This window comes from Leptodactylus fuscus, chromosome 1, assembly GCF_031893055.1.
Source record: "Leptodactylus fuscus isolate aLepFus1 chromosome 1, aLepFus1.hap2, whole genome shotgun sequence".
Taxonomy (NCBI): domain Eukaryota; kingdom Metazoa; phylum Chordata; class Amphibia; order Anura; family Leptodactylidae; genus Leptodactylus; species Leptodactylus fuscus.
In genome coordinates, this window is record NC_134265.1 from 118230934 (window position 1) to 118251694 (window position 20761).

At 46.3% G+C, this 20761-nt stretch overlaps 1 protein-coding gene across 1 annotated transcript; it reads right to left on the minus strand.

Moving 5' to 3' along the window:
• Positions 1 to 587: 587 nt before the first annotated feature.
• LOC142189576 (olfactory receptor 6B1-like) lies at positions 588 to 1577 on the minus strand. The gene has a single exon (XM_075262187.1). It carries the CDS (start codon positions 1575 to 1577, stop codon positions 588 to 590), a length of 990 nt encoding a protein of 329 aa, XP_075118288.1.
• Positions 1578 to 20761: the final 19184 nt, after the last annotated feature.

Consider the following 20761-nt stretch of genomic DNA (forward strand, 5'->3'; position numbering starts at 1 on the left):
GGGTCCCCGCGTCCTCTTCCGGGTGGAATTCACTCTGCCAAGCATCCGGCCTAGGCAGAGCCGACTATGCATGCGCGTGCGGCTCTGCCCAGGCCCAACGCCTGAGCAGAGCCGACTGCGCATGGGCGTGTATGTGAGTGCATGCCCGCGCATGCGCAGTCAGCTCTGCCTAGGCCGGATGCCTAGGCAGAGTGAATTCCACCCGGAAGAAGACGCGGGGACGCAGCGCGGAGAAGACTTCGGAAAGGTAAGAGAAGAACCAGCGTTGATTGGCAGAATGTATAGCATTATGCCAATCAATGCTGGTTCTGCATCGAACATTAAACTTTGAACAGCTAGTAGTGTTCGATCGAGTACGAGCATTTCGAATACCGTAGTATTCGATCGAACACCTGCTCGATTGAACACTACTCGCTCATCTCTAGTAAATACACATTTTTGATAAATTATGTTATTTGTAATGTAGGCGGGGAGGGCGTTTAGATTAGTGTAGGGATTTAATTTTATCCCAGACAACCCCTTTAACTGATTTTAGTGATATGAATAAAAATTATATTTTGGGCGTCTTTTTTGCTTTCAGTGGCAGTCTAGTTCTCTGTGACTGGGTGCCTATCCCTTGTTGGAGGGAAGGGGGGGGTTCTTGTCAAAAATAATTTGACTAAGGCTAAATATTTTTTGAATGACTTTTTCACTTCTTTGTTCCGTAAACAGTAAATAACAGGATTAAGAATGGGTGTAACCACGACATAAAAGACTGACACCACCCGATTAAGAGTAAACGTGAATCCCACTTTTGGTCTTACATACATAAAAATAACAGTACCATAATAGATAAGAACAACAGTTAAATGAGACCCACAAGTGGAAAAAGCTTTCTTTCGACCTTCAGTTGTTGGGATTTTGAGAACTGCAACAATAATACAGGCATAGGAAAAAAGTGTTATATTGAATGAGGTTACAATTACTGTAGAAGCACATAGAAAATCTAAAAGATCATTTAAGGAAGTGTCCACACAGGAAATCTTTAGAAGTGGAGGAGCGTCACAAAAGAAGTGATTAACAAAATTACTGCAAAATGGAAGCTGTGAAATAAGAAAAATTGGGGGAAAAGTGGTTGCAAAACCAACCAGCCATGAAGATATGTTTAGATTACGGCACAACGATATGGTCATCAAAGATGAATATCGCAATGGATAACAGATTGCCAAATATCGGTCAAAAGCCATAACACCAAGTAGAAAGCATTCTGTAGAACTTAGGAAGAAGAAAAAGAACAACTGAGTAATGCAACCAGTAAATGAAATAAAGCGTCCATCTATAGTGATCGTCGCTAAAGTCTTTGGGACAGTCACAGTTATATAACAGACTTCAAGAAATGAGAAGCTGCGGAGATAAAAATACATAGGTGTTTGAAGACATCTTTCGTGCCAGGTTATAATGATTATTGTTATGTTGCTCAAAAGAGTTAATAAATAAGAAAACAGGAGTAATGTAAAGAAGAGATATTGTAGACCTGTAGATCCAGGGAAACCCACAATCATGAATCCCATCATTTGGCTTTCATTGTTTGCCACCATCCTTCCTTATGAACGATATAAAAAAAGATTATGAATTTTAATACATATTTTGTTCCACTTTTGTAAGACCCCTTAGAATCTCAAGTATCAGGTTTTAGATCCTGTACTTTATTATTATAGGAGTCTACCAGGACAACCAAAATCTCTTCTAAACCACTCATATGCTCTTGTTAGTAACATACTGTAGTGAATATATCTTTATGTGTCAATATGGAACGTTGTTGATGAGAAAATCAACTTTTAATCCAAATTAGTAGAGGTGAGCGAACAGTGAAATATTCGATATTTGTTTCAAATTGCCCCTCAATATCCGACTATTCGAACGAATTGAGGAGAGTCACCAAGTCCACTATGACACCTCAGCAAATGAGGACAACACATCTGGAACGCAACTGGGACAGTTAGAGGAAGCATGCCTGGGGGCATCAAACATGTCCAAGTCCCTGTATTACGCCACTATCTTGTCGGGATCCCTATCAGCTTGCCATATGCGGGAGCTGACTTTTTCCCATAGGAATGAATTGACCAGTGTTGATTGGCCGAATGCCATACAGAGTACAGCATTCAGCCAATCAACACTGGTTCTGCCGGAGGCTCGTCTGTGAGGAGGCAGAGTCTAAGATCGGTCCACAGCAGTCTCTGGGATGCAGAAGAGCTGATTGTGTGCTGAACCCTGCTACATCTGAAATGCAGCAGGGTTCAGCACACAGTCAGCTCTTCTACATATCAGATGGAGCAGGGTTCAGTACACAGTCAGCTCTGCTACATCTGAGATGCAACAGGGTTCAGCACACAGTCAGCTTTGCTTCATCTGAGATCAGACCACAATGGAGACTGCTGTGGACCGATCTTAGACTCCGCCTCCTCCGGCAGAACCAGCGTTGATTGGCCAAATGCTGCTCTACAAATTAGTTGTTAGGTACACCCAGAGCATTGTCTTGGCTACCAGCCGTTTTTACCTATTATGCTACACATTTGTCAATTTGTGTGTTGGGAGAGGCAGTGGCACAAAATGGTATGCACACTATGTAAATAACAGTCTTTTCAACAGCATAATAATGGTTTAGAAGTGATTTTTGTGGTGGGAGAATGACTTTAATGATTCTGGTTCTGGCTACTTATTATATTGACCTGATGGTATGTAAGTGTCTATGATAAGGAAATTAGATTATGGCATATATAGCATATATCCCAAGCAGGCTTGAACTGGCCCTCTGGGGTACCAGTGAGGCACCTGGTGGGCCCCATGTCTTTAGGGGTCCTATCGGATCCCCACGGCTCACTGCAGTCTTCTTCAGACTCCAAAAGAGCGCCCATGCACTACACATTATGCCATTGCAATATAATGTACAGTGCACAGGGTCCATTTAAAGCTGAGAAGGGAAGAGGAGGCCGCAAGCAGGAGTGGGGATTGGTAAGTGAATACAGCCAGTTCTTTTTGGGTCTTCTGGTCCAGTTGTTAAAAATACAACTGGATTGTAGAGAAGTGGAGCCCTGACCCAGAGCTATTTGCTATTTGTAGAGCAAGAAGCCACAGGCTAATAACCTGTGGGAGGACATTAAAGTGTGTGGACATTAAGCGGAATATTAAAGATGTTGTCTGGGCTTAATTTTTTATGGTCTGTTCTCAGGAAAGGCCATACATACTTGATTGGTAGAGGGGTGACACACTACAGAGCTAGAATAAGAAAGCTCTATCCAGTGTATAGGGTCTGGATGCTTTCACTACATCTGAACATTTATTGAGGCCAGTGGGAACTGAGCTGCACTGATGGTGTTCAGCCACTATACAGTGTAAGGAGCTTTCTATTCTGAGGATAGACCATAAAAAATTTAAGCTCGGACAACCACATTAATATCCCCCTCCCCCCACCCATGCTCCAAAAACTTTAAAGGGGCTCTATCAGCAAAATCATGCTGATAGAGCCCCACATATGAGTGAATAGGGGTAGGACTAGGGGTAGTTTAATATAACTTTTACGGTGCCTGAATAGCCTTTTTAAAGGCTATGCACGCATATGTGGGGCTCATCAGCATGATTTTGCTGATAGAGCCCCTTTAATGTCCCCTACAGAATGTTTGTCCACTTTGCTGCTCCCATACAATGGAGCTATCACTTGTCCCTACAATATGGTGGAACCAGTGAAGTTGGAAAAAAAAATTAGGCCGAGACAACGTCTTTGAAAAGAGGTTTACCATAAATTGAAGTTACCCCTGTGGTGGACAGGGAGGTGTAAAATAAATAAAAAAAACACTGTCAAAAAAGTAGGTTTAGGTAATGTAGTGGTGCAAATTGTATGGTGGGTGATCAGCATGGAATTCTCATCACATGTGAGCGCTGTCTTGGTACAACTGATCTGCAGGGGTACTGACTGTGGGCCCCTAGAAACATTTTCACTGGGGGTGATCCCAGTCCAACACTGATCCCAAGTGTTTCTCTTTTGGAGGCATAGTGCTTAATTTTGACTCATGTCACTCTATCCCTCTTTGCTCCTTAGATGTCCCTCTTTTCGATATTGGAAATAGATGTGTATTAATGACCTTAACTATATTGTTCCAGAAGTGATGCATTACCTTGATATACCTAAAGTCAGATATTGTTTGTGCTAATATTTTAATAAAGATCTATTGAAGCATGTAGCTATGCCAACAAATTTTAAACTGCTACACATTGAACTATAAGTTCCCTTGTTTAACATTGAACTATACGTTTCCCTCTTAGACAGGGCAAAAAGTTGGTAGATATGATATAGTAGATTTATTGATGTAAATAAAGTGTGGGAAATTCGGCATATTTTTTCACTAGTTTTCTTGCATACAAGACATCAAGAAGATACATTTTTGTGCAAATTAGCTAGGTTTTGCACAAAAAAATGTGTTTTTTTTGCCACTTTTAAACTCTGTTTGCCACTTTAAAAAAGTAAATAAATAAAAATAAAACATTGTCTGAACAGGGATGAAGGCTACTCAGGGCAGAGACACCTCAGCCTGACAGATTTACTATAACTTATGCCAGAAACCATCTAGGTACAATCTACACTAGTCCTTGCCATTAGAGAATACATGGTGTACATGGCCTGAAACCATCTTAAGATATTTGCTATCTATTTGAAGAACAATGAGCAAACTGCACCCTGGTGACATTTCCTCTACAGATGACAGTGCAGAAAATAGAGGCTTCACATTTAAATTACAGAATCAGAATTTATTTCACCTTGCCACTGTATAGTGCAAAATGCAGGCAATAAAAAAAAATCAGCCTAACATTTTAAAACATTTTACAAACCTTGCTTGATCCAGGGAAGGGCAAAAAACAACACTGAATGGCTTATTTTCTATTGCATAGAAAAATTTCTTACCAACTCCCTGGTGACATTTCTAGTAACCATTTCTATACAGTACCACTATTTTATCTGTTCAATTCAGCTACAAACATAATTTATTCACATTTTATTATTAGTTCTGTATGATAGAAATCCACAACTGAAGGTAATTTGACACTAACACTGAATTTACTTACATGAGAAAATGAACAATCTTTTAATAAATAAATAAAACATGTGAAATATATAAATAAATAGATAGATAGATAGATAGATAGATAGATAGATAGATAGATACACACAGACACACATTTATTTCACATATTTAGATAGATAAACGTGTTTGTCTGTTTATATATATATATATATATATATATATATATATATATATATATATATATATATATATATGCATCTATACACAGAAACACAGACGCACAAACACATGTATCTATTGTGTACCTATTGATAAAACATACAATTTAACAGTTTATTGTATCTCACTGTAACATGAATCTCCAGTGTACTTTACCGATGATCTCTATCAAACTGTCAAATTTTCTCCATTAGTGATAAAATAAAGCGAATTCTGCTTTCTGTAATAATCTGGCATTTCACAGAAGTAGTTTTATATATGCTTTTATTTCTGTCTAGTGGGACAGACTTTTCTGTTTGTAGTGTTTTTATTCTCCAGGGTAACTAACATGTTTAGTTTTATCTCCCAAAGAGTCCAATTATTATAGTAGGGATTATATGCACAGAAATTTAACCATTTCAAGGTTAATAATATGCTTTAATTAAGGACTGTACAGTCATGGCCAAAAGTTTTGAGAATGCCGCAAATCTTCTATTGTCACATGATCTGTTGCCCTCTGGTTTTTCTGTGTGTTTGTCAGATGTTTTTATCATATACAGAAATATAATTGCAATCATATTATGAATAACAAAAGCTTATATTGACAGTTAGAATGAGTTAATGCAGCAAGTCAATATTTGCAGTGTTGACCCTTCTTCTTCAGGACCTCTGCAATTCTCCCTGGCATGCTCTCAATCAACTTCTGGACCAAATCCTGACTGATAGCAGTCCATTCTTGCACAATCAATGCTTGCATTTTGTCAGAATTTGTAGGTTTTTGTTTGTCCACCCGTCTCTTGATGACTGACCACAAGTTCTCAATGGGATTAAGATCTAGGGAGTTTCCAGGCCATGGACCCAAAATCTCTATGTTTTGTTCCCTGAGCCATTTAGTTATCACCTTTGCTTTATGGCAAGGAGCTCCATCATGCTGGAAAAGGCATTGTTGATCGCCAAACTGCTCTTGGACGGTTGGGAGAAGTTGATCCTGGAGGACATTCTGGTACCATTCTTTATTCATGGCTGTGTTTTTAGGCAAGACTGTGAGAGAGCCGATTCCCTTGGCTGAGAAGCAACCCCATACATGAATGGTTTCAGGATGCTTTACAGTTGGCATGACACAAGATTGGTGGTAGCGCTCACCTCGTCTTCTCCGAATAAGCTGTTTTCCAGATGTCCCAAACAATTGTAAAGGGGATTCATCAGAGAAAATGACTTTACCCCAGTCCTCAGCAGTCCACTCCCTGTACCTTTTGCAGAATATCAGTCTGTCCCTGATGTTTTTTTCTGGAGAGAAGTGGCTTCTTTGCTGCCCTCCTTGAGACCAGGCCTTGCTCCAAGAGTCTCCGCCTCACAGTGCGTGCAGATGCACTCACACCTGCCTGCTGCCATTCCTGAGCAAGCTCTGCACTGCTGGTAGCCCGATCCCGCAGCTGATACACTTTTAAGAGACGGTCCTGGTGCTTGCTGGTCTTTCTTGGGCGCCCTGGAGCCTTTTTTGCCAACAATGGAACCTCTCTCCTTGAAGTTCTTGATGATGCGATAGATTGTTGACTGAGGTGCAATCTTTCTAGCTGCGATACTCTTCCCTGTTAGGCCATTTTTGTGCAGTGCAATGATGACTGCACGTGTTTCTTTAGAGATAACCATGGTTAACAGAAGAGAAACAATGATGCCAAGCACAAGCCTCCTTTTAAAGTGTCCAGTGGTGTCATTCTTACTTAATCATGACAGATTGATCTCCAGCCCTGTCCTCATCAACACCCACACCTGTGTTAATGGAGCAATCACTGAAACGATGTTAGCTGGTCCTTTTAAGGCAGGGCTGCAATGATGTTGAAATGTGTTTTGGGGGATAAAGTTCATTTTCTAGGCAAATATTGACTTTGCGAGTAATTGCTGTTAAGCTGATCACTCTTTATAACATTCTGGAGTATATGCAAATTGCCATTAGGAAAACTGAAGCAGTAGACTTTGTAAAAATTAATATTTGTATCATTCTCAAAACTTTTGGCCATGACTGTAGGTGTTACGTGGTCTTTGTGTAAATATATTTATATAGATAAAATATGAACATATCTAACTATTAAATATATCCTTCCTACTAATATCATAAACTAGCATCTGCCTGCGACTTTGTCTGCGGGTTGGTGTTGGCGCTGAGCCGCGTATGGAGAGCCAAATGCTGTTGTGTACGATACGCAGCATGCGCCCCTGTGCCGTGTCCCAGCGCGCCCCTACCTACAGCTTGCCCCTTCTCTTCCCCGCGCCTCTCTCACTCCCCCCCCATGACCCAGCCCTCCCTCGCCTATGCCCTTTCCCTACCCTCTGGGTCTCCGGGCACCCCGTGGGCATTCCCACACACCTCCTCGCCAACCCCTCCCCGCAATGCCCTCTGGGCCCCCTCCCCCGCACCCCTCCCTCCTCGCATTTTCCCTCCCCCTCTTTCTGCGCATCTTGCCCCCCCTCCCTCCGCACATCTTGCCCCCCCCTCCCTCCGCGCATCTTGCCCCCCTCCCCCTGTGCCCCCACTCACCCTGTGTGCATAGTTTACCTGTGTGGCCATTCTCGGCTACATCGCTGCATGTGTCTATGTACTGCTGCGTCCACCAGGTGCTGTGGCTGAGATGTGTAAAGGTATGCTGCCGAAGTGTGCCGTAGTTTGCTCACCCTGCGCCATACTCACCGAAAGCGTTCACCCGTCCAATGCAGTGTAGCCTCCAAAGCAAGGCAGCATGTGTACTTGTCTCTGGCCCGCACAGGAGATGCCATTTTATTCACATCGCACAGCGCCCGGCGTCTTCCTGTATAGTCACCACAATGGTTCACCCGCAGCACGTGTCGGAGCCCGAAAAGCAAGCTGGCATGTTTACTTGTGTGTGGGCCACCGAGTAGACCCCATTTTATTCACTTTGCTCAGCGGCTGACTGCCCACAGTATAGCGGGAGCCTATGGGACCACAGCTGAAGGACCTGAGTTGAAGTCATCTCAGGTCATTCAGCCTACACCAAACATAACGTTTTTGCTCGCGGTTGGGATGCCTGGTGCTGGAGGGGGATTGTAACCAGCCTATGTTCTATTCTGGGTGCCATGCTAGGTATGTGTGAAATTTCATGCAAATCTGTGCTGCCGTTTAGGCGCGATTGAAGAACAAACATCCAAACATCCAAAGACACACACATCCTACTATTATAAATGTGAAAATTTGGATGTTTGTGTCTTTGGATGTTTGGATGTTTGTTACTCAATCATGCAAAAATGGCTAAATGGATTTTATGCAAATTTGGCACATAGATAGTTTGTAACCTCAATTAACACATAAGCTACTTTTTATTTCAGTAAATGACATGGCTTCACGACTGTTATGAATTTATGTATACTATATTGAACTGTAGGACAATTCAGCTAATTGCAGTTTGCTGATAAAGCCTGGTTATCTATATCTGTAATTACAAAAATAACAGAGTCCATTCTGTACAAGCATCTACATATTATTTGATCTGCATAAGTGTTCTGTGTGAGAGGGAGGAGGGAGGAGACAAATACAGAAAGTGAGAAGCAGACACTCTAGGCAGCGTGCTGACAACACACTCATTATAAGTAGAGATGAGCGAACAGTGTTCTATCGAACTCATGTTCGATCGGATATTAGGCTGTTCGGCATGTTCGAATCGAATCGAACACCGCGTGGTAAAGTGCGCCATTACTCGATTCCCCTCCCACCTTCCCTGGCGCCTTTTTTGCTCCAATAACAGCGCAGGGTAGGTGGGACAGGAACTACGACACCGGTGACGTTGAAAAAAGTAGGCAAAACCCATTGGCTGCCGAAAACATGTGACCTCTAATTTAAAAGAACAGCGCCGCCCAGGTTCGCGTCATTCTGAGCTTGCAATTCACCGAGGACGGAGGTTTCCGTCCAGCTAGCTAGGGCTTAGATTCTGGGTAGGCAGGGACAGGCTAGGATAGGAAGGAGAAGACAACCACAACAGCTCTTGTAAGAGCTAAATTCCAGGGAGAAGCTTGTCAGTGTAACGTGGCACTGACGGGCTCAATCGCCGCAACCCAGCTTTCCCAGGATCCTGAATGGAATACACTGTCAGTGTATTCCCATATACCCGATATATACCCCCGATACCCGTTCCAACGGTGTGCCCCCCCACCTTCACCCCAGAAATACCCTGCAAGTCCCCTAGCAATAGAATTGGGGCTATATACACCCACTATTTTTGCTACTGCCATATAGTGCCATTGTCTGACTGGGAATTCAAAGAATATATTGGGGTTACGTGCACCCACAATTTTTACTACTGGTATACAGTGCCAGTTTCTGACTGGGAATTCAAAGAATATATTGGGGTTATAAATACCCTCATTTCTTGCTACTGCCATATAGTGTCAGTTTCTGACTGGTAATTCAAAGAATATATTGGGGTTATAAATACCCTCATTTCTTGCTACTGGTATATAGTGCCATTGTCTGACTGGGAATTCAAAGAATATATTGGGGTTACGTGCACCCACAATTTTTACTACTGGTATACAGTGCCAGTTTCTGAATGGGAATTCAAAGAATATATTGGGGTTACAAATACCCTCATTTCTTGCTACTGCCATATAGTGCCAGTTTCTGACTGGTAATTCAAAGAATATATTGGGGTTACGTGCACCCACAATTTTTACTACTGGTATACAGTGCCATTGTCTGACTGGGAATTCAAAGAATATATTGGGGTTATAAATACCCTCATTTCTTGCTACTGCCATATAGTGCCAGTTTCTGACTGGGAATTCAAAGAATATATTGGGGTTATAAATACCCTCATTTCTTGCTACTGGTATATAGTGCCATTGTCTGACTGGGAATTCAAAGAATATATTGGGGTTACGTGCACCCACAATTTTTACTACTGGTATACAGTGCCAGTTTCTGACTGGGAATTCAAAGAATATATTGGGGTTACAAATACCCTCATTTCTTGCTACTGCCATATAGTGCCAGTTTCTGACTGGTAATTCAAAGAATATATTGGGGTTACGTGCACCCACAATTTTTACTACTGGTATACAGTGCCATTGTCTGACTGGGAATTCAAAGAATATATTAGGGTTATAAATACCCTCATTTCTTGCTACTGCCATATAGTGCCAGTTTCTGACTGGGAATTCAAAGAATATATTGGGGTTACGTGCACCCACAATTTTTACTACTGGTATACAGTGCCATTGTCTGACTGGGAATTCAAAGAATATATTGGGGTTATAAATACCCTCATTTCTTGCTACTGGTATATAGTGCCATTGTCTGACTGGGAATTCAAAGAATATATTGGGGTTACGTGCACCCACAATTTTTACTACTGGTATACAGTGCCAGTTTCTGACTGGGAATTCAAAGAATATATTGGGGTTACAAATACCCTCATTTCTTGCTACTGCCATATAGTGCCAGTTTCTGACTGGTAATTCAAAGAATATATTGGGGTTACGTGCACCCACAATTTTTACTACTGGTATACAGTGCCATTGTCTGACTGGGAATTCAAAGAATATATTGGGGTTATAAATACCCTCATTTCTTGCTACTGCCATATAGTGCCAGTTTCTGACTGGTAATTCAAAGAATATATTGGGGTTATAAATACCCTCATTTCTTGCTACTGGTATATAGTGCCATTGTCTGACTGGGAATTCAAAGAATATATTGGGGTTACGTGCACCCACAATTTTTGCTACTGGTATATAGTGCCAATTTCTAACTGGGAATTCAAAATGCGCAAGGCTCCTGGAAAGGGACGTGGACGAGGCCGTGGGCGAGGTCGGGGGAATGGTTCTGGGGAGCAAGGTAGCAGTGAAGCCACAGGGCGTCCCGTGCCTACTCCTGTGGGGCAGCAAGCATTGCGCCACTCCACAGTGCCAGGGTTGCTTGCCACATTAACTAAACTGCAGGGTACAAACCTTAGTAGGCCCGAGAACCAGGAACAGGTCTTGCAATGGCTGTCAGAGAACGCTTACAGCACATTGTCCAGCAGCCAGTCAGACTCTGCCTCCTCTCCTCCTATTACCCAACAGTCTTGTCCTCCTTCCTCCCAAAATTCCCAAGCTTCACAGAACAATAACCCCAACTGTCCCTGCTCCCCAGAGCTGTTCTCCGCTCCTTTCATTGTCCCTCAACCTGCCTCTCCACGTCACGATTCCACGAACCTAACAGAGGAGCATCTGTGTCCAGATGCTCAAACACTAGAGTCTCCTCCATCTCCGTTCGATTTGGTGGTGGATGACCAGCAACCCACCCTCATCGACGATGATGTGACACAGTTGCCGTCAGGGCATCCAGTTGACCGGCGCATTGTGCGGGAGGAGGAGATGAGACAGGAGTTGGAAGAGGAAGTGGTGGATGATGAGGACACTGACCCGACCTGGACAGGGGGGATGTCAAGCGGGGAAAGTAGTGTGGATGTTGAGGCAAGTGCAGCACCAAAAAGGGTAGCTAGAGGCAGAGGCAGAGGTCAGCAGCTTAGGCGAAGCCAGGCCACACCCGGAATCTCCCAAGATGTTCCAGTTCGTACCCAGCCCCGAAAAACTCCCACCTCGAGGGCACGTTTCTCGAAGGTGTGGAGTTTTTTCAAGGAATGCGCCGAGGACAGATATAGTGTTGTCTGCACAATTTGCCTCTCGAAATTGATTAGGGGCTCTGAGAAGAGCAACCTGTCCACCACTTCAATGCGCCGTCATTTGGAATCCAAGCACTGGAATCAGTGGCAGGCAGCAACGGCAGAACAAAGGCCGCCTGCCGTTCACGCCACTGCCACTGCCTCTGCCTCTGCCACTGCCTCTGCCTCTGCCACTGCCACTGCTGACTGTGCTGGCGATGCACTCCAGAGGACGAGCTAGGACACCACTTCATCTGCCTCCGCCACTTTGTTGACTTCTCCCTCATCCTCCCCTGTTCCTGTCTTATCTCCTTCTCCTGCACCATCAAAGGCACCATCAGGCGCTTCTTTACAACAACCCACCATCTCTCAGACATTGGAGCGGCGGCAGAAATACACTGCTAACCACCCACACGCGCAAGCCTTGAACGCCAACATCGCTAAACTGCTGGCCCAGGAGATGTTGGCGTTCCGGCTTGTTGAAACTCCCGCCTTCCTGGACCTGATGGCAACTGCGGCACCTCGCTATGCCGTCCCTAGCCGTCACTACTTCTCCCGGTGTGCCGTCCCCGCCTTTCACCAGCACGTGTCACTCAACATCAGGCGGGCTCTTAGTTCCGCGCTTTGCACAAAGGTCCACTTGACCACCGACGCGTGGACAAGTGCATGCGGACAGGGACGCTACATTTCACTGACGGCACACTGGGTGAATGTAGTTGAGGCTGGGACTGCTTCCCAAACTGGCCCGGTGTACCTCGTCTCCCCGCCTAACATTCCTGGCAGGGACACGAGAAGAACACCCCCCTCCTCCTCCTCCTCTACCGCCTCCTCCTCCGCCACCGCCTCCTCCTCCTCTACCGCCTCCTCCTCCGCCACCGCCTCCTCCTCCGCCACCGCCTCCTCCTCCGCTGTTAGATTGACCCCAGCTACGAGTTGGAAACGTTGCAGCACTGGCGTTGGTAGACGTCAGCAGGCTGTGCTGAAGCTGATCAGCTTGGGGGACAGACAGCACACTGCCTCCGAGGTGAGGGATGCCCTCCTCGATGAGACGGCAATATGGTTTGAGCCGCTGCACCTGGGCCCAGGCATGGTCGTTTGTGATAACGGCCGGAACCTGGTAGCAGCTCTGGAGCTTGCCGGACTCCAACATGTTCCATGCCTGGCCCACGTCTTCAACCTAGTGGTGCAACGTTTCCTAAAGAGCTACCCCAATGTTCCAGAGCTACTGGTGAAAGTGCGGCGCATGTGCGCCCACTTTCGCAAGTCGACAGTAGCCGCTGCTAGCTTAAAATCTCTCCAGCAACGCCTGCATGTGCCACAACACCGGCTTTTGTGCGACGTCCCCACACGCTGGAACTCAACGTTTCAGATGTTGAATAGAGTGGTTGAGCAGCAGAGACCTTTGATGGAATACCAGCTACAAAACCCTAGGGTGCCACAAAGTCAGCTGCCTCAGTTTCTCATCCATGAGTGGCCATGGATGAGAGACCTTTGTGACATCCTACGGGTGTTTGAGGAGTCCACAAGGAGGGTGAGCTCTGAGGATGCGATGGTGAGCCTTACAATCCCGCTCTTGTGTGTTCTGAGAGAATCCCTGATTGACATCAGGGATAACTCAGATCACACAGAGGAGTCAGGGATAGCATCCGATCCGTCACAGCTGGAGAGTAGGTCCACACATCTGTCCGCTTCATCGCGTTTAATGGAGGAGGAGGAGGAGGAAGAGTTGTCCGATGATGTGATGGTGATACAGGAGGCTTCCGGGCAACTTCGAATCGTCCCATTGTTGCAGTGCGGATGGGTAGACATGGAGGATGAGGAGGAAATGGAGATTGAACTTTCCGGTGGGGCCAGAGGAGTCATGCCAACTAACACTGTGGCAGACATGGCTGAGTTCATGTTGGGGTGCTTTACAACCGACAAGCGTATTGTCAAAATCATGGAGGACAACCAGTACTGGATCTTTGCTATCCTTGACCCCCGGTATAAAAACAACATCTCGTCTTTTATTCCGGTAGAGGGGAGGGCCAATCGCATCAATGCTTGCCACAGGCAATTGGTGCAGAATATGATGGAGATGTTTCCAGCATGTGACGTTGGCGGCAGGGAGGACAGTTCCTCCAGTAGGCGACCAAGTTCTCACCGGTCCACACAAACGAGGGGCACACTGTCTAAGGTCTGGGACACCTTGATGGCACCCCCTCGCCAAAGTGCCGCCACAGAGGGTCCTAGTGTCACCAGGCGTGAGAAGTATAGGCGCATGTTGCGGGAATACCTTTCCGACCACAGCCCTGTCCTCTCTGACCCCTCTGCGCCCTACACGTATTGGGTGTCGAAGTTGGACCTGTGGCTTGAACTTGCCCTATATGCCTTGGAGGTGCTGTCCTGTCCTGCCGCCAGCGTCCTATCTGAGAGGGTGTTCAGTGCAGCCGGTGGCATCATCACTGACAAGCGCACCCGTCTGTCAGCTGAGAGTGCCGACCGGCTCACTTTGATAAAAATGAACCACCACTGGATAGAGCCTTCATTTTTGTGCCCACCTGTGTAAAGCACCCCAACATGAAACTCCATGTCTGTACTCAACCTCTCCAATTCCTCCGCATCCTCATACTCATCCACCATAAGCGTTGCACAATTCTGCTAATACTAGGCTCCCTCCAACATGATTTCCCCCAACTCTGCTGGTTAGAGGCTCCCTCCACCCTGATTTCCACCAACTCTGCTGGTTAGAGGCTCCCTCCACCCTGCTTTCCCACAACTCTGCTGGTTAGAGGCTCCCTCCACCATGAATTTGCCCAAACTGGGCTGGTTAGAGGCTCCCTCCACCATGAATTGGTCCAAACTGGGGTTTTTAGAGGCTCCCTCCACCATGAATTTGCCAAAACTGGGCTGTTTAGAGGCTCCCTCCACCATGAATTGGTCCAAATTGGGGTTTTTAGAGGCTCCCTCCACCATGAATTTGTCCAAACTGGGCTGGTTAGAGGCTCCCTCCACCATGAATTGGTCCAAACTGGGCTGGTTAGAGGCTCCCTCCACCATGAATTGGTCCAAATTGGGGTTTTTAGAGGCTCCCTCCACCATGAATTGGTCCAAACTGGGCTGTTTAGAGGCTCCCTCCACCATGAATTGGTCCAAACTGGGGTTTTTAGAGGCTCCCTCCACCATGAATTGGTCCAAACTGGGCTGGTTAGAGGCTCCCTCCACCATGAATTGGTCCAAATTGGGTTTTTTAGAGGCTCCCTCCACCATGAATTGGTCCAAACTGGGGTTTTTAGAGGCTCCCTCCACCATGAATTGGTCCAAACTGGGGTTTTTAGAGGCTCCCTCCACCATGAATTTGCCCAAACTGGGCTGTTTAGAGGCTCCCTCCACCATGAATTGGTCCAAACTGGGTTTTTTAGAGGCTCCCTCCACCATGAATTGGTCCAAACTGGGGTTTTTAGAGGCTCCCTCCACCATGAATTGGTCCAAACTGGGTTTTTTAGAGGCTCCCTCCACCATGAATTGGTCCAAACTGGGGTTTTTAGAGGCTCCCTCCACCATGAATTGGTCCAAACTGGGGTTTTTAGAGGCTCCCTCCACCATGAATTTGCCCAAACTGGGCTGTTTAGAGGCTCCCTCCACCATGAATTGGTCCAAATTGGGGTTTTTAGAGGCTCCCTCCACCATGAATTTGCCCAAACTGGGCTGGTTAGAGGCTCCCTCCACCATGAATTGGTCCAAACTGGGCTGGTTAAAGGCTCCCTCCACCATGAATTGGTCCAAATTGGGGTTTTTAGAGGCTCCCTCCACCATGAATTGGTCCAAACTGGGTTTTTTAGAGGCTCCCTCCACCATGAATTGGTCCAAACTGGGGTTTTTAGAGGCTCCCTCCACCATGAATTTGCCCAAACTGGGCTGGTTAGAGGCTCCCTCCACCATGAATTGGTCCAAACTGGGGTTTTTAGAGGCTCCCTCCACCATGAATTGGTCCAAACTGTGGTTTTTAGAGGCTCCCTCCACCATGAATATGCCCAAACTGGGCTGTTTAGAGGCTCCCTCCACCATGAATTGGTCCAAATTGGGGTTTCTAGAGGCTCCCTCCACCATGAATTTGCCCAAACTGGGCTGGTTAGAGGCTCCCTCCACCATGAATTGGTCCAAACTGGGCTGGTTAGAGGCTCCCTCCACCATGAATTGGTCCAAATTGGGGTTTTTAGAGGCTCCCTCCACCATGAATTGGTCCAAACTGGGCTGTTTAGAGGCTCCCTCCACCATGAATTGGTCCAAACTGGGGTTTTTAGAGGCTCCCTCCACCATGAATTGGTCCAAACTGGGCTGGTTAGAGGCTCCCTCCACCATGAATTGGTCCAAACTGGGTTTTTTAGAGGCTCCCTCCACCATGAATTGGTCCAAACTGGGGTTTTTAGAGGCTCCCTCCACCATGAATTTGCCCAAACTGGGCTGTTTAGAGGCTCCCTCCACCATGAATTGGTCCAAATTGGGGTTTTTAGAGGCTCCCTCCACCATGAATTGGTCCAAACTGGGCTGGTTAGAGGCTCCCTCCACCATGAATTGGTCCAAACTGGGCTGGTTAAAGGCTCCCTCCACCATGAATTGGTCCAAATTGGGGTTTTTAGAGGCTCCCTCCACCATGAATTGGTCCAAACTGGGCTGTTTAGAGGCTCCCTCCACCATGAATTGGTCCAAACTGGGGTTTTTAGAGGCTCCCTCCACCATGAATTGGTCCAAACTGGGCTGGTTAGAGGCTCCCTCCACCATGAATTGGTCCAAACTGGGTTTTTTAGAGGCTCCCTCCACCATGAATTGGTCCAAACTGGGGTTTTTAGAGGCTCCCTCCACCATGAATTTGCCCAAACTGGGCTGGTTAGAGGCTCCCTCCACCATGAATTGGTCCAAACTGGGGTTTTTAGAGGCTCCCTCCACCATGAATTGGTCCAAACTGTGGTTTTTAGAGGCTCCCTCCACCATGAATATGCCCAAACTGGGCTGTTTATAGGCTCCCTCCACCATGAATTGGTCCAAATTGGGGTTTTTAGAGGCTCCCTCCACCATGAATTTGCCCAAACTGGGCTGGTTAGAGGCTCCCTCCACCATGAATTGGTCCAAACTGGGCTGGTTAGAGGCTCCCTCCACCATGAATTGGTCCAAATTGGGGTTTTTAGAGGCTCCCTCCACCATGAATTGGTCCAAACTGGGCTGTTTAGAGGCTCCCTCCACCATGAATTGGTCCAAACTGGGCTGGTTAGAGGCTCCCTCCACCATGAATTGGTCCAAACTGGGCTGGTTAGAGGCTCCCTCCACCATGAATTGGTCCAAATTGGGGTTTTTAGAGGCTCCCTCCACCATGAATTGGTCCAAACTGGGCTGTTTAGAGGCTCCCTCCACCATGAATTGGTCCAAACTGGGGTTTTTAGAGGCTCCCTCCACCATGAATTGGTCCAAACTGGGTTTTTTAGAGGCTCCCTCCACCATGAATTGGTCCAAACTGGGGTTTTTAGAGGCTCCCTCCACCATGAATTTGCCCAAACTGGGCTGTTTAGAGGCTCCCTCCACCATGAATTGGTCCAAATTGGGGTTTTTAGAGGCTCCCTCCACCTTGAATTTGCCCAAACTGGGCTGGTTAGAGGCTCCCTCCACCATGAATTGGTCCAAACTGGGCTGGTTAGAGGCTCCCTCCACCATGAATTGGTCCAAATTGGGGTTTTTAGAGGCTCCCTCCACCATGAATTGGTCCAAACTGGGCTGTTTAGAGGCTCCCTCCACCATGAATTGGTCCAAACTGGGGTTTTTAGAGGCTCCCTCCACCATGAATTGGTCCAAACTGGGCTGGTTAGAGGCTCCCTCCACCATGAATTGGTCCAAACTGGGTTTTTTAGAGGCTCCCTCCACCATGAATTGGTCCAAACTGGGGTTTTTAGAGGCTCCCTCCACCATGAATTTGCCCAAACTGGTCTGTTTAGAGGCTCCCTCCACCATGAATTGGTCCAAATTGGGGTTTTTAGAGGCTCCCTCCACCATGAATTTGCCCAAACTGGGCTGGTTAGAGGCTCCCTCCACCATGAATTGGTCCAAACTGGGCTGGTTAGAGGCTCCCTCCACCATGAATTGGTCCAAATTGGGGTTTTTAGAGGCTCCCTCCACCATGAATTGGTCCAAACTTGGCTGTTTAGAGGCTCCCTCCACCATGAATTGGTCCAAACTGGGGTTTTTAGAGGCTCCCTCTACTATGAATTGGTTTAAACTGGGCTGGTTAGAGGCTCCCTCCACATGAATTGGTCCAAACTGGGTTTTTTAGAGGCTCCCTCCACCATGAATTGGTCCAAACTGGGGTTTTTAGAGGCTCCCTCCACCATGAATTGGTCCAAACTGGGGTTTTTAGAGGCTCCCTCCACCATGAATTGGTCCAAACTGGGCTGGTTAGAGGCTCCCTCCACCATGAATTTGCCCAAACTGGGCTGTTTAGAGGCTGCCTCCACCATGAATTGGTCCAAACGGGGGTTTTTAGAGGCTCCCTCCACCATGAATTTGCCCAAACTGGGCTGGTTAGAGGCTCCCTCCACCATGAATTTGCCCAAACTGGGCTGTTTAGAGGCTCCCTCCACCATGAATTGGTCCAAACTGGGCTGTTTAGAGGCTCCCTCCACCATGAATTGGTCCAAACTGGGTTTTTTAGAGGCTCCCTCCACCATGAATTGGTCCAAACTGGGGTTTTTAGAGGCTCCCTCCACCATGAATTTGCCCAAACTGGGCTGTTTAGAGGCTCCCTCCAGCATGAATTGGTCCAAACTGGGGTTTTTAGAGGCTCCCTCCACCATGAATTGGTCCAAACTGGGGTTTTTAGAGGCTCCCTCCACCATGAATTGGTCCAAACTGGGCTGGTTAGAGGCTCCCTCCACCATGAATTTGCCCAAACTGGGCTGTTTAGAGGCTCCCTCCACCATGAATTGGTCCAAACGGGGGTTTTTAGAGGCTCCCTCCACCATGAATTTGCCCAAACTGGGCTGGTTAGAGGCTCCCTCCACCATGAATTTGCCCAAACTGGGCTGTTTAGAGGCTCCCTCCACCATGAATTGGTCCAAACTGGGCTGTTTAGAGGCTCCCTCCACCATGAATTGGTCCAAACTGGGTTTTTTAGAGGCTCCCTCCACCATGAATTGGTCCAAACTGGGGTTTTTAGAGGCTCCCTCCACCATGAATTGGTCCAAACTGGGGTTTTTAGAGGCTCCCTCCACCATGAATTTGCCCAAACTCTGCTGGTTAGAGGCTCAATCCACCTTGATTTTCAAAACAAATGTTGGTGCCAACCTCAACTTACTACAAGGGCCAAATTCACTGCTGGTGACAAGCTCTCCTCACTGCAAGTGCCAAATACACATGTTTCAAGGTGTTTTCCTACTGTCAGAGAGGTGGTATTGAGTGTGTAAAGTGTGTAGTTGTTAGGCTGTGATGTTGGGGTAATAGAGGGTCTTTGGTGTGTTAGATGCCCCCAGACATGCTTCCCCTGCTGTCCCAGTGTCATTCCAGAGGTGTTGGCATCATTTCCTGTGGTGTCATAGTGGACTTGGTGACCCTCCAGACACGGATTTGGGTTTCCCCCTTAACGAGTATATGTTCCCCATAGACTATAATGGGGTTCGAAACCCGTTCGAACACACGAACAGTGAGCGGCTGTTCGATTCGAATTTCGAACCTCGAACATTTTAGTGTTCGCTCATCTCTAATTATAAGGCATGGCGCTAGGAACAAGTTTAGCAACAGGCCAGCTGGAGAGCTGCTGAAACACCGGAGCAAGCGAATTTTTTTATTACTCACACATTTTTCATTTTTCTCTGGTCCCAATTCTGAAGTCCACATAGACGAAGTCACAGAAGAAGCTAGTCTATATATATAAAACTCAAAATCTGTAGTAGTCTGAAAAGTTGTGACTGACAGAGGCGGATTATAGCAGTGGCTACTGCTAAAGGGGCCGCACCCCCACACACAACACACAAACATTTCACAGACACCATATAAACATCACACAGACAGCACACATACACCAACCCACAAGCACAACACCACACAAATACCACAATATGCCACACAAACAACAGACCACTCTAAACACACACAACACAAACACCACTCCACAAATACCACAATACCACCCCATAAATACCACATGTACATCACACACACATGCATGGACCACACGCACGCAAACACACTCAGATGGATGCACACTACACACACGGACAGAGCACATGCGTACTCGCAAACAACTACGGAACGCATGGACACTTGTTCTGTGCACGTAGAAATACATGGATCACACGTGCGCATACACGCACACATATACACGGACAACACACATGCATGCACACACGCATACATATAGATGGAACACAAGGGTGCACGCACACAAATACACACATGCACGTGCACACACGCATACATATACACGGACCACACACGTGCATGCACACACGCATACATAAAAATGGATCATGTACACACACACGTATGTGCGCGCAAGCACACGCACGCACACACGGGTAGAATCAGTGGGTATTCTACTAGAATAATATAAAATTAAATATATTAGGATGTGTAGGTTTATACAGTCCTTTTTAAAGTAGTAATTGCAGTATACAGTATAGATTATGAAGCGAGGTGAGCATCATTTTGTTTGTTTCTTTGTTTCTTTTTGAATTATCAATTATACAGTGAGCAACAGGAGAGGACTATATATACAGTCCTATGAAAAAGTTTGGGCACCCCTATTAATCTTAATCATTTTTAGTTCTAAATATTTTGGTGTTTGCAACAGCCATTTCAGTTTGATATATCTAATAACTGATGGACACAGTAATA

Bases quoted from the DNA above. Each gene is read 5' to 3' on its own strand.
- LOC142189576 (XM_075262187.1), bottom strand. From the start codon at position 1,577: ATGGTGGCAAACAATGAAAGCCAAATGATGGGATTCATGATTGTGGGT.